At 39.0% G+C, this 14,885-nt stretch overlaps 1 protein-coding gene across 2 annotated transcripts in view; it reads right to left on the minus strand.

The window, feature by feature from the left end:
• Window positions 1-14,885, minus strand: part of cep290 (centrosomal protein 290) — a 60,285-nt gene that overhangs the window by 28,118 nt on the left and 17,282 nt on the right. For both annotated transcript variants that reach the window (XM_088006579.1, XM_088006578.1), the window contains exons 16-27: window positions 13,740-13,852; window positions 12,810-12,885; window positions 12,560-12,687; window positions 9,247-9,405; window positions 8,507-8,656; window positions 8,301-8,416; window positions 8,123-8,225; window positions 6,920-7,150; window positions 3,811-3,984; window positions 3,079-3,190; window positions 733-938; window positions 282-433 (exon numbers count right to left, since the gene is read on the minus strand). In XM_088006579.1, coding sequence (XP_087862705.1) covers window positions 282-433; window positions 733-938; window positions 3,079-3,190; window positions 3,811-3,984; window positions 6,920-7,150; window positions 8,123-8,225; window positions 8,301-8,416; window positions 8,507-8,656; window positions 9,247-9,405; window positions 12,560-12,687; window positions 12,810-12,885; window positions 13,740-13,852 — 1,720 coding nt within the window. The remainder of the gene's footprint in view (window positions 1-281; window positions 434-732; window positions 939-3,078; window positions 3,191-3,810; window positions 3,985-6,919; window positions 7,151-8,122; window positions 8,226-8,300; window positions 8,417-8,506; window positions 8,657-9,246; window positions 9,406-12,559; window positions 12,688-12,809; window positions 12,886-13,739; window positions 13,853-14,885) is intronic.

A 14,885-nucleotide genomic window follows, 5' to 3' on the forward strand; every position in this document is an offset into this window, starting at 1 on the left:
GCGTTTCAGCTGGACGCAGACGTCTCTAACAGGAACGGCTGCACACATTCTAATTTATTTTTTTTTTTACAGTTTTAACAACAACCTAGCGAGAGACTGGTACAGTCATGATATCAGTGAATCTATTAGTGTTGATTCCTGCCCAAGGTAAATTCTCCAGGTCCAGTCAGGAACCATCTTATCTTTGCGAGGATTGCAAAAACATGTTCACCTCAGCAATTAATTACCAAAGTCAGCAGCAATCAAGAACGGAAAAACAAAGGAACACTTTCGAGACGCACTTGGAGACCTCGAGGCGCAGCTCGGCCTCGGCCTTCTCCAGCTCTGAGATCCTGGCCTTGTCGGCGTCGCTGGCGGCTTTGCTGCTGGCGCCTGCCAGCTCATCTCTTAGCTCCCGCTCGACCCGCTGGGACTCCGCATTCATCTTGGTCAGCTGGAGCAAAACAAAGCGTTGGATGAAAGCGATTAAAGTGATGTGTTACAGACGATCGGACGCAAACTCAGACATTTCAGCAAGAAATAACCCTGAATGGTGACATTAACGTCTTTCCGCACAGGCTCTGCTATACTTACATAACGCAAAAACAGACTTGTTAGATAATAAGGCGAGCCTGCCAGGAGATGCAAAAATCATTTAGAATAGTTTATCACTTGATTGTGTTGACTGGTACGAATTAAGTGCCAGATGGGAGAAAAAAACCCAACAATCTAATGTTTTCCTTGGTCTCTTACCTCTAAGAACTTGGATTCCAGCTCTGTGTTGCGCTCCTCCACCTGTCTGAGGGAGTTCCTCATGTGTTCGTACATCCTGTGGGCATGCTCGGCCCTCTGCCTCTCATTCAGCTCCTTTATCTCTAAAGTCGTGATCCTCCTAGCAGCGGATATCGCCTCGTTGTTGATCGAGGCCCTGTCTCCCTCGGCCAGGCCGGTTTCAGAGCCTGGGGAAGAAAAAACTGTTGTTTCAGTGAGGTGGAACCATTAATTAACTGTCAAGGCTGTAAAACATTAAAAAAAAGAAAACAAAGAAAAAACATTTAATATATTTTCTTCAAAAAAGTAGTGATTTATTTTAGATGTAAATAATAAATGAATTCAAGAATAAAAACTTTGAATTAAAAAAAAAAGAATATTTTATATTTTACCCCCCTGTACTTTATATTTTTGGTCATGTTTCAACCACAAATGCAAATGTTTTTCATAAGGATATTTTGGGACAAGCCAACATAAAGTAACACACAACTGGAAAGTTTAGCTGAAAGTAAACTTGGCACGTGTACCAGGGGTTCCCAAAATGGAGTGTTGGGGTGTTGGGACCCCCTAGCGGGTCGCGAGACACTCATTTGGCGGGTCAAAAGATGATTTTCAAATTCATCATGATGTGCTCCCCCTATGGATTATGGAGAGTCAGTTTTGGTTTATGGATCTGGTGATTATTTTTTGGATTAACTGTTTAATAGTTGGACATAAAAAGGTGCTTAAAAGGAGATTTATTTATTTTTATTACAGATTTGAAGCAAGTGAAGCAAAAACTGCCACTTGAGTTCTGGGTAGAACATATTTACAGACAAAGATTTTTTTTTTTTACTGTATCTTAAATGTAATATGCATGCATGCATTTTCTTTTGCATGCATGCAGTTTTGGCTTAATCACTGCTTTGAATATGTTGTTCTTCCAGCAGATGCCCTTTTGTTAACTCTGTATACTCCACTTAATTAATCCATTACTAAATTAGATGATGTCAATATTTGATTAATTGATAATTAGATTTTTTACATGATAAAATCAAATAATAAAATGTCATTGTAAAAAAACAAATCATGTTTAAAAATGGATATGATTATGTCACTCTGTATGCATATAGAGTGAATTAGTTATATGTATTTTATGGGGGTCCATATTTCTTTGCAAAATGGATCTAGCTCAACCAGATTGGATTAAAACCATCTATTTTTCCTCCGTTTTTGAATTTCGCTACAGATTCTTGGTGAGATTTAAGTCTTGACTTTGACTAGACCATTGAAGGATTGGAACATTCTTTGATTTAAATCACTTAATTTTTTTTATTGTTGTCATTAGTCCCACCTGAGCTCTGAAGCTCTGGAATTCCTCTCGGCTTTTTCTCTAATTATTGCTCAACTTTCCTGACCTGTCAGTTTAGCTTATTGCGTGGAGGACAAAACGGAGCTTTTGTAATATGTTGTCAAAAACTTTATCTCTGATCTGCTTTGGTGCATTTCCCGCTCTTTCCTCAGAGCTGTTTGTTCACTAATGCTCTCTAACAAACCTCTGAGGACTTCACAGAATGCCTTGATTTATACTGAGATTGCATTACAAACAGGAGGATTCAATTTACTAACTCTACGACTTCTACCAAGAAGAAAAAAAAAAGGAGGAGGTTGAGTCGGATTTTGGATTTTTAGGAGAATCAAAGAAAGAAGCACATGGTTTTATTTCCATGTCACAATTATGTGCTACTTAGATTTTTTACAATTTCCACCAGCGTCAGCGGTTTTGCAAGGCACTGTAGTTTTGGATGTGGTTGCTATTGAGTGGCCTCCGAAATCTCTTGCGCATATAACGACTCTTAACCTGACGTTCTCACTGTTGTGACAAAAACGTCATAACAACTCGAGCCGCAGCTCACACCCCAATTAATGCCAACAATGCGGCTAAACGTACATAAGCCGCCTTGCAACCACCGAGCCTATTACAGCCAACGGCCGCTGGCAGAGCAGCAGAGGGGAGCAGAGGAACTGTGATTCCACAGATGTAAACACTGTCATCTCCCCCCTGTGGGAAATCTCTGCTGTGGCCATGTTGTGTGGCATCGCCAGAATCCTGCGACTGTTTTGTTTATAGCAATGACGACCTCAGATTTCATCCCTGAAGGATTTGTGCTGAACAGCTCAGGGAAGCTGTGTCGAAACTCTCGTTTGGAAGCAAATGAATGTCTCAACTGTTATGCAGAACAAATAGTTTTGTAACACGTTTTAAGATTCTGAGTAAACAAAATAGACACTATCATCTTTTTTTTTTAAGATGCAAATGACTGGAGTGAGCTCCCTCTTTTTGCTTACCGACTGAACCGACGGTCTCCCATGCTTGCTCCAGGGTGTTGAGTTTCTCCTTCGTGATCTCCAGCTCCTTATTGACGGCAGAGATTTGTTTCCGTAGAGACTCGTTCTCGCTCTGGGATGTTGGACAGAATCACAAAGATGCATTGGAAGAGTTCAGCACACCACTGGAAATAATGTAACGTTCAATGATGTCACCGAGAAGTCACTTGTAATCTCTTAAAGCAGCCTAGATTGAATGTTCTTTAAGTTTTCCAGAAGGTCTTTCAAACGTTCTTTGCTCAACATTTGCAGCTTTTTCAAAAAAATCTTTGGAAATATGTTGACATCAACACGATGACTTACAGTTTTGGTGCAGAGGAAGCTGTTACACAATAAGGAATGGTGTTAGGACAACAGTAAACGAAGTAGAAGTTGTTTCTGGTTTGACGGACAGAACAAAAATACAGTTCTAAAGACAAGAATTGCCAAACAGCTTTAAATTTATTTAGAATCTTTACACGTCCTCCCACAAATTCTTGGATGGTTACAACTTGGCAAGTAAATGAGTGAAAAAGCTGCCAAAATCAAATAAAAAACGTTAACAAAAAGAAACTCCAGAAAACTGTAAGTGGTGTTCAAAACTACTTTGTCGAAAATCTGAAGATAGGAGAGATGAACAAGGACACTGAAAGGAGTGAAAGAGTAGCAGATGGTTGAAGAGGAAAGTTTTGAGTTGGGAATGTTTCTTACTACCTCTAAATGTTGGAGGCTGGATGTTTTCTGTACAAGTAGGCTGTCCTTCTGGAGCACATCTCTGTATTTGACTGTTAGCTTGGTGTACTGCTTATTGGCTCTCTCAAGTTCTGATGCAGGCACGCTGTCATCCAAGGCCTTCTGCAGGGCCGTTATCTTATAGGCAGCCATTTCCTTTAGAACAAAAAAAAAAGGGTGAGACATCAATTCAATAGTAAACTGTCAACGGCATCATTTTTTGATGATGCTTTACAGTGACTACTGATTTAACTACTCAGTGGCCACACCCAACAGGACGGTTAATTGTTTTCTTCCAGTATTTTAGCTTCTAAAGAGAAAAAAACATTTAGCTTAAATCAGTGGCTGTAGGTAAAAGGCTGGGGGTGAGATTTCTCATCCCTGTTGACTCCCTTATCTCTTCCTCCCAAAAACTGTGGAGCCATTTAACCTCTTTGCCCGTCAAAGCGGAATGTACACCCGGTGACCTTCAGTGTGTTTTCGAGTGGAACAGATGAATGTGTTCCCCTTGTAAAGATTTGTGTAGTGTTGGGTTACATTTAAACTCTCAGGACCAGGTGACGATCGCGGGTGATGTGTGAGGTTCTCGCTAAGTGCTGTTTAAGGGCTCTGCCTGAACTCCCTGAGTATTTTCACAACGTTCATTATCGCTTGTGTTGAAAGACCTCTGGATTCTTTTGATATCGGTTTTTGTTTTGGTGATTCATGACCATCATCAGAGTTTGGGGGTGGGTGTGGGGAACAGATTAGGTGTGTTGGGTGGCATCCAAACAGTATTTTTGGTACACGGGGAAAGAGAAGAATTCAAGAAAAGCAGTCTAGACTCTTTCAGGAGCACACTTTGAAAAACAGTTGGCACCTCTGCCAAGTTTATAAGTTTAAAGTGCGATATCCCAAAGCCTCTCAATGACTCCAACACCTGGGGTCTGACTCTGATCAGGACTTTCCATTCAATTCCCAGGCAGTCTTCAGTGGATTTACGTGTACGTGGTGGTTCCAGTTCTGAATCTGCTTAACATTTTTACAGATGCACCATGAATTCACAGATTTTTACATTTTTACAGATGCACCATGAATTCTGCTGTTACACAGCAGAATTCATGGTGGCTTATATGAAGGTAAGCTCAGCAAGTCCTGTTGAAGCAAACCATCCCCAAATCATAACACTTGGTGGATTTGGCTTACAGCAAACATGTCCTCTGTTCTCATGTCAAAATAATTCAATTGGAAACAAAAGGGCTTCCAACGGGTTTCTGGAAACCCTCTGGTAAATGAAACTGCTTTCTTAATTTGTAACCTAATATTAAGTAAAATCCATTGCTAAAGCTTGGTTTCCTTGGATGTCATAAAAAATATCAATAATGACATCAGAGTTCACAATTACAGTGGATGTATTTTTAAATAAGAGGGCAAGAATTTAAGTTCTTTTCTTGACATAATTTTAAAAAACTTCATCAACAATCTAAAATCGTTTCTTTTTGAGTCTTACATGTGACTCGAGTTGGCATCTCAAACTGGAGTCGCCATCAATGAATGAGACTCAGTGAGCTAAGCTTTTCAATAATAAGCATTTCAGCTGCATCTGACACAAGACAAAGAATGAATATCTGAAAAAGCAACTTGTTAAAGTGACACTGAAGGGACTTTGGACCTGACATCTCAAGCAGTCTAACACGTATGATCTGTTTAAATAGAAATGTGGTGATCTTTAGAAGAAAAAGGAAAAAAACTGGTTGTCATTAGATCTTTGAACAAAATAATGATTTTGCGAAGTCAAACAGAATTCGTCAGACGCAAAATCGACCCTGTTCCATGGTCAGCTCTTCTTTGGATCTAAATTCAATTTAAAATATGTAGCGTGAACTAAGGAGAACACAGCTTATGATGAGGCCTACTGTCCAGAGAAGCATAAGTTAATTGTATAAAAAATGTTAAAAGAGAAGTCTAAGAAGGGTTGCACAAAGCACTGATGTTACCAGGGCTACCAATAAATACTGCTGGAATGTGTTTAAATCAGATATGGGCATTAAAGACAGATTGGCTCCTTAAATCAGACTTTCAGAGAATATTTGACCTGGTCCTTGAATTATGACTATTAAGTTCAGCTGCTTTCTCACCAAATTTACAAGCCGTTTAAATGTGTGTTGCACTTAAAATCGTCGAACTTTTTATATCCTTTTTGTTTATACTTAAAAAATAAATGAGGTTTTAGGGGAAATAAAAAAACATGTTTTTTTTATTGCTTCTTAACTTCTGGAATCAATTTGACAAAAGGCAAAACAAAAATAAACAGTTTTAAAACTTCCCTTGGATTAACCAGTATCCTGGCACACCGGTAGCAGATTTGGTAATTCAGCTGTGGATTAATCAGGAAGCGCAGCGCCAGAGCAACGAATGCTGCCACATACTTCATCCTGTCAGCATACCAAATTAACCAAACAAAGCTCCGCTGTGATCCTGTGACCAAAGCTCTTCTGAGTTTACCTTCGCTAGAAGACATGAAAAAAACCCGACGGCTATCAGGAAAAACAATTTCTGGTCAAAAGTCGCTGAGCTAAATGAGCTTAGCCTGAGCCAGCGTCCAGAACATTCCATGTCAACGAGGCCAGCAGCACCGCACAGAGGTGGGAGTCAGATGATTGAGTGCCGAACGACTGGAAAAGGTGTTAGGAAGACGACAGTGTAAATATCGCCCGATGATTTACATCAAAACACCGGCTGTCAGGAGGACCAAACGAGCGTTCCAGCACGACGAGCAAAAGCAACCTCAAACACTGTCTTCAAGGAAAACATGTCTCCTCTGTTGGATCGAATGTAAGATTTATGGTGAGGTTCAGGTCGGAGGAGAGCAACCTAATCCTTCTTGCAAACATAAATTAAAAAGGAAAGGCTTTTTGATAAGATGCAGAATGAGAAATTTGGCAAAGATATTCTCTTCCACGAGGGGAAGCAAAATTAAGGAGGACGCAGAAAATGCTGAACCAAGTATCAGAATTCCTCTTGTACTTGTGTTTTTACCGTGAGCTTTGAATGTTTTCCAGCTGATTTGCCCCCATTTGACAGTGAAACAGGTGAACCAGGATGTGCGTACCTTGTACCTCTGCAGGTAGCCCATCCTCTGGAGGACAGAGGCCTGCATGCGGCTGCTCTCATCCCTGAGCTTGCCGTTTTCCTTGCGGAGCAGCTGCTCCTGTTCCAGCAGAGTGGAGTAGCGGCGCGTCAGTTTCTTCTCGTTGACCCTCAGCACGGTCAGCTTGCGGAATGCTTCACTCAGCTGCCTCCTAATTTCTTCGGGGTCTCTGTGAAGTGTGTCCAGCAGCTCCTGATGGACAAAACACACGCGAGATTAACGTCACGGTTCTAACTTCTTCTTCGTTCGCGTGTGCCGTTGCTTGTTTTCTTACACACTTCTTTGTTTTGTTCTGACAAACACGGAGATTCGGTTGCAGCGCATGTTGAAATCTGTGCAATCCAAGCTGTGCAGTAAGTCTTGGGGGACGAGCGTGTTCTCCCTGATGTATGTTTCAAGTTAGCTAAGGTGAAAGGAAATCTAGAAATCTATTGAGATTTTCTTAGTGGTAGTTCAGTACTGCATGTTCTTAATGACGTCGAATAATAAATAAAAGCCTACATGAATCAAACAAACAAAAATAAAACAAAAAAATGAAGACGCACCGATTGATCGGTTGGGAAATGGAACCGTCCGATTTCAGATGGAAGTCTCCTTGAAGTGAGAGGTGCCACAGAGGGATGCTAGCTGTTTTTCAGCATCAGTGAGGTGTTATAAAATACAGTTGGTAAAAGCATAGAAGTAATTTAAAAGGAAACTGTATTTTCAACTGTTTAATCAGGCTTCCATATAAAGAGACAGCAAGACATGAGCCAATCCCAGGTAGCCGAAAGTCTTCCAGCAATGGGGCAATTCTTTATAAAACAGAACAAAATGGATTAGGAGATGTTGGAGTCTTTAGGAAGTCTCACAGGTCAGGTAAAAGTAGCTGTAGCATTGCTAATAGTGCTAATCATGCTAAATGCTAAGATGAGATGCTAAAGATGTCACATTTGGAATCATTTTGTTTTTGTCTTGATACATTATTGATCTCTGGTTTGACTCCGTAGCTCACAACCACTTTAAGATGTCGTTCCTGTTTTTGTCCAAAAAACATTAATTCAGTTATACAATTCGACTTTAAGTTGAACAATGTTGTCATGTTTAGGTGTACAACAACAACAACAAAAAAATAAATAAATTACATTCCTATTCATGTTCCAGCAATTCATTGGTGTGACTTACGTTGAACTGTTGAATTTTCACATCGTCCACCTGCTTTTGCTCATCCAGCTTGTTCTTCATGTCTGTGAATGTCTCCTTCTCTTTTTGCCACTCCGCCTTTTCACTAACAAACAGAACAACAACATCATCACCAGCTCATTACAACAGTTTGCCTTCTAAATTAGTCAAGTTAGCCCACCTTAAATATTCCTTATAGAGGAGTCCCTGTTGATGGCTTATGACAGAAAACTTCTCTTTGTATTCTTCAAGGGTTTCTAAAAGTTTCTTGCTTTTTTCCTCCCTGTTTTTCAGCTCCTAAACAAGAATAGATGAGGATTTTTAAACAGACTCTCAGTTTAGTTACAATTATTGAAGTCAGAGATCTGAGAAGAAACTAGGTCGGACCTGAAGCAGTCGAACAGCATACTCGTTCAAGGAGCTAATGACCTCGGTGCTGCTGGGGCCCAGGCCTTCGGGGAGGGTCAGAGGTCGAGGGAGGACTCCACCGCTGCCTGACTTCCTGAGGAGCTCCAGCTCATTTTGGAGATGGCTCACCTGACAGACGAAGGCATCAAAACACAACCCATCGGTCAAGCTTTTCAACCCAACCACTTTCATTTAAAACATTCACCCAAATTTGTTGTTTAATGTATCTCTGTGGAATGCTCTGGAAGTTCTAGAGAAAAACAGAAGAAGCATTCCAGAGCATCCCAAACCTTTAGTCCACAAAAGACAGGAAACCACCTGACTGTTTAACAACTTCACGGATCAACGGCGATGGCAGGAAAAAAAAAAAAAAAAAAAACACACAACAAACTAACAAACAAAAACAAACAGTTTAATACCCGACATTTCTTCTATCTTTCAAGCACAAGAATCTCGCAAACATTTTGCAAGCTGTGTTTTCTGGCACATGTTCTTCATTAAAAGTTTATTTGCTGCAGACTTTCACATTTTAGAACTTTTAAACCAAATATAAACAAAATGCCAAAACACGGGTTTGTTTACCTCGTTTCTCTTGTTAAGTGAAAGGAAACCAGCACATGTTGGCAACAGCCGAAAACCAAAGAGTGACATTCTTGGCTATAAAAACGGTAAAACAAAAACATTCCTGTGGGCTCCGGTGTTTTTTCACCTCGTCGTACCTTCTCTTTGGCTCTGACGAGGTCACCGAAGCTGCTGCTCGCCTCCTCGCGAGCCGATTTCAGTTCCTGCCTCAGCTCTTCGTTTCGGCCCACCAGCTGATGGATTTGAGAGTTGAGGTCAGCCTGGGGTTGCCCACCTAGGCTGCTCACATCTAAAGCCTGACGCGAGACGGAGAGAGAGAGATAGAAAGAGAGAACAGTTAAAATGCAGCACAAAAACACTAGCTGCAGCCGTTCCAGTCAAACGTTTGAAAACACACATCACGGACATGAAGGTCAAGTAAATCGTGGTCTAGTTTTACCAACCACCATCACGCAGTAAAAGTTTTACAACACTGCGGACATTTTGGTCTACCTCTTGACCAATGTGTGTGCTGACCTGATATTCTTTTAAATAAGGCAGTCTGGGGGCCGTGAGTATTTGTGTTGCTGGATAACTAGAAAGTCTTCACTATCTGCGCTTCCATCAACCACAGAATTGTGCAAATTGAAATTACAAAAACAAATTAGCTCAATGAAAACATGCAAATTTTGAAAAAAAAAAAACAAAAACAAAAAACTCCCATTTTTTGATAAAATGTTTTTGCACAAGGACAAGTTGGTTTTTCAGCTGCATAGAAAGAGATCTATTTTGCAAAACTGCATTGGAGACATTTTTTTTGCATTGCACGAGTCACACAACCGACAGACGGATGTTACTACTGGTGAAAATCACAAAAAGACAACAGGAAGTGATAGGAGGATGATGGTTTGCTTTGGGGTGTTTTTTCCAGACACTACAATGTCGCTACAATGAAAGCACTGCCAGCCATAGCTTTGTGACCAATGAGCTCCGATCATTGATTGGTCTCCAAACAGGTATATTTTATGTAGTTGGGCTACAACTACGTACGGGCAAAAACTCTTCAGAATGCTGCGTCCAAGACAGAGCTGAAGTTATTATTCCTTGATCTAAGGCGGAACGATCAGGAGTCAGCATACAGCTTCAGTAACTACAGCTAGAAACTAGCAATTATGTCCAAAATCTGTGTGTTATGATGGACTCTGACCTGAACCTCCAGAGTCACGTAAAGACAGTTACAAAGTCAGCGATCTATCACCTGAAGAACATTATGGTTAAAGGAATGTCTAGTGTCTTAGCAAAGTCTAGAGAAACTCATAAATGAGTTTAGTCTCATTTATTACTGCAACATAGTCTTTACAGGTCTGCCTAAGAAATCAAACCTCCAGCTGCAGCTGATCCAGAATGCTGCTGTTTGTGTCCTGACTAAAACCAGGAAAATAGAGCACATCACTTCACTCTCTTTTTTTGTCCCTCTTACCCAGTGTTTTTGGTCTAGTTTCAAGAGCAAATATCCTAAAACACTTGAAATAAAATAAAACTACAAGGAAGTTTTCAGCAAGATATTGGAGCTTGTTTTAAGTTAACAGAACCCTGGCAGATTCTCTCACTTATAACATGGGAAAATGTCTTGCTATAAGTGAAATAATCTGCCAGTCTCAGTAGTACTTTTTCATACATTTTAGGAAATTATTATATTCCTACATCTCACTGAAAAGTTACTTGTGAGTTTATTTTGCCTTATTTCAATAAACTAAAAGACATTTGGTAAAAATTTTGTATTTTTGCAGTGCATTCATCACTGTTTTTAAGTAGGCCCACTACTTTACACTGAATCTCTAATTTCTAACTGAATTCCTATTTACTTTGGGTATTTTACTGTCATCAGTTGAGAGGTTTTACTCCATGCACTGTATTTAACTCATGCTAGGCTGCTAGTACCGATTAGAAATCCACTAGTTCGGGTTGCGAACGATTAGCAAACATTTCATGTTGATTTAAACAATAAGAATAAAAGGGTTGGTAAAACCAGGGGATGCTGACAAATGATTTAGCTACAGTTCCTCTGTGCTGTACAGTTCAGGACAAGAATTCAGTGAAAGTGGGAGGCTAAAGGAATGATTGGTAGAGACATTTTTACTGATATGATGATGAGATTTTGAGTTCTAAAAATAAAAGAGGTTAAAAACTGGCTAAATAACATCAGCCCTGGTTAATGTCTGCGACAAATGTGATGAAAAGCCCTGTGACCGGAGTTTTATGATGACAAAGAAAAACCTCCAGCTGCAGCCAGTTATGATCACTCAGCAGATATTGATTGGCCTTCTCAAGTCAAAAGACATCCTAGATCCATTAGCAACACACATAAGCCTGTATGTATACATTTTGGCTCTGTTGGATGAGAGAAAATACTAAATAAATTCAAATTGGCCAGAACATTTGTGGTTGTAAACCAGTTCTCGCTGGAAGAAGAACAAGTCATTAAAAATCATTTTCATTCACTTCAAGTGTTAAATGTTCCTCAGAATAACACATCTATAATCATCAGATTTATATTTACAAGAAATGATCATCCATGAACTTCAAAGCAAGGACACATTTTGTTCTCTGTAAAATATTATTTCCAACATCTGTCAGCAATGTGGCTTCTATCTGATCTACTTGTGATAATTCCTGCTGCACATGTCTGACACTGCAGCGTCATTCCAGGATCCTCCTCTGCTGTGCCTCACTAAAGATTTTGCCTCACAATTTGCCGCGTTTCTTTTAATTTTTTTTATGTCCTGCAGCTTTTGTTTTGAGTTGAGTTACCAAGCGACAGAGATATCAAAGAAGCTCAGGGGCTTTCTTCTCTTTTGTTGATTCTTTGTCACATTTCAAATAATAAAAAGAAATGTAATATCGGACATAACTGAAACCAACTGAGACAATACGGGAGCACCAATTGCAGTTTTCTGACCAATCGCCAACATCATCGTTAAAAATTCTGACTTTTGTAAAATGTGCTTCCTTGGTATTCTATAATAATAATAATAATAATAATAATAATAATAATAATAATAATCCAAACCTGCTGATTTTGGAAAAATATTTTTTTTTGTTGTCTGAAAATAGCAACAAAGTCAGTAAGCTTACAACAGTGGCTATTGTTAACCACACTGTTGTTAGCTTAGCAACTTGGTTGCTATTTTCAGCACATTAAATTTCAATATTGCCACCTTCAAAAAAATAATGTTTTTTCTTTTTTTGCTAAAAATAATGATTATTATTTTTTTTTGCTTAAAACATTTTTTGAAAAGAAAGAGGTGGTGATTTGTTTTTTTTGTGTGTTTTTTTTTTTAGGACAAAATCAGTTTTGGCAAAACCCCCAGACATTTTGGAAGGTGAGGATATAACAGACATAGTTGTGTAGCTGTAAGAGGACAAAAAATGAAATAAAGAACTGTATCTCAAGCTGTTTTTGATACTCACATTAGACAAGCTTTTCATACTGCTGGCAGTGACAGGATCAGAACCGGTCTGCTGACTCGTCCTAATGGCCTGAAGAACCTCTTTCAGCGTAGCCTCCAAGTCTGTCTTTGCTTTGGACAGGTCTGCCACTGTAGATTGACACACCGTGACACACATACAAAAGCAAACAAATGGCCCTCTGAGACAGTCAATACGCTGTTTACTAATTCAGTTCAACAGTGTTCTTTCTCTGAGAAAATCTCAAACTCACGTTGAGCCTGAAAATCGGACTTGTGAAGTTCAAGCTCCCTCTTCTTGCTGCTCAGTTCTTTCTCTAGGTATTCATTCTGCAATGCAAAGTTAACGTTAGAGAAATAGATATATGTATTGTTATACATATATGGTGTTTTCCCCTCACTTTAACGTCTTCTATAAGTCTGAGAGCTTCTGAATACAAGCCTGGATAAACCTAAAATTGCATCACAATATTTTGTGGTATTATTGAGATAAAAGTGACAGTGAAAATGATTTATTACTTGTTTGTCGATAACTGTGTGACTATGACCACATGAAATACAAAGGCTGCTCTTGAATAAGTGTGTAATGCTCTTTTTTCAGGACACCAGTCAGATAACAAGTGTGGTTCATATCACTAAGCTGCACACAGTAGCTCCATTAACTCATATTTTCAAATTTGCTGACATTTATCGACGTTCTTGATGAAAGAAATGACGGAGAAACAGTAAAAGCAACAATCCCAACAGTTCTTTGGGGAAAATAGGAATTTAAATATAATTAATTGGAACGATAAATCAAAAAACTTTTATCGTGAAAATAAATTTATCACAATAAATGATGCAATAAATGCTCACACTACTTACACATCATCAGGTTTTTAAACACATCCTCTTTGAAGTTGTGATCTCCAAATAATAATCCTAACTCTACTCTGTTTTACACAGAGAGCAGATGTTCTAGTAATTCTGTCATTTAGGTAAACAGAGACAATAATACAGATTTAAGGCATTCTACTAATGCGAGGCGGATTAACTTTGGATGACAAATGAGCAAGAACTGACTCAGGTGGGAGCTGAGAAGGTACTTCTGAATGTTTAGGCACTGAAATATGAACATAAATGAACAAATCTATTTTTTAACGAGACATATTTTGCTATAGGAAAAAAAAAGTAATGGGTTTTACCTTTTGTCTGATCTTGTCGTCAGTGTAGATTCTTCCTTGTGCCTCTTCTTTTCTGCCAGACCAGACATCTTCCTGCAGCTGCACACTTGACTGTGGGATTCCAGCAGGCACAGCTGATCACCAGGAGGAAATGTTAAGTGGTTTAAGAGTCAAAATGAAAATTTTAAGCAGCTGTAGCACACTTCTTCTCAAAATTAGATGACTGTATCTTCATTTATCCTGTTTTTCCTAGAGATTCAGCTTCATGTTCTTCAAACACTCAGAACTCGTAACCTTCCCACATAGGATTCAGGTGCAGCTCCCTATGAACTGAAAGTTGCCATAAAATGTCCACATCACCACCACGGACATCAAACTTTTCATATATTTTTTAAAACTCGTCGAACAACCATTTCTATGCTGCAGTTATGCATGACTTTGTGTTCTACCACATGAAATTCCAATAAAAGTTTATTGAAGCTTGTGGTTGTAATATGACAAGATATGAAAGAGTTAAAGGAGGTGCAGCACGGCGTATGGAATGTTAATGTGAAAACAGTGCAGAATCACGTTTTATTCTGTGTATTTCTTGTGTTTTGGAGTTCTGTATCCCAAAAGAAAAGTGATAAAAGGGAGCTCATTTTTTCAAAATGAGGCCAAAACTATTTTTAGACTTATTTTATAGCCTGTTGCTGGTTCTCAAAAACACTGAAGTTAACAAATGGCAATCAATTTAATGAACTAATACATACAGGTGCTGGTCATAAAATTAGAATATTGTGATAAAGTTCATTATTTTCCATAATGTCATGATAAAAATTAAATTGTCATATATTTTAGATTCATTGCACACCAACTGAAATATTTCAGGTCTTTTATTGTTTTAATTTTGATGATTTTGGCAAACAGCTCATGAAAACCCAAAATCCCTGTCTCAAAAAATTAGAATATTATGAAAAGGTTCTCTGAACGAGCAATAAAAATAATCATCTGAATCAACAAAGTAACTCTAAACACCTGAAAAAGATTCCTGAGGCCTTTAAAAACTCCCAGCCTGGTTCGTTACTCAAAACCGCAATCATGGGTCAGATTGCTGACCTGACTGCTGTCCAGAAGGCCATCACTGACATCCTCAAGCAAGAGGGTGAGAAACAGAAAGAAATTTCT

This window comes from Poecilia mexicana, unplaced genomic scaffold (assembly GCF_051168715.1).
Source record: "Poecilia mexicana isolate PSO_F unplaced genomic scaffold, ASM5116871v1 scaffold_6, whole genome shotgun sequence".
NCBI lineage: Eukaryota > Metazoa > Chordata > Actinopteri > Cyprinodontiformes > Poeciliidae > Poecilia > Poecilia mexicana.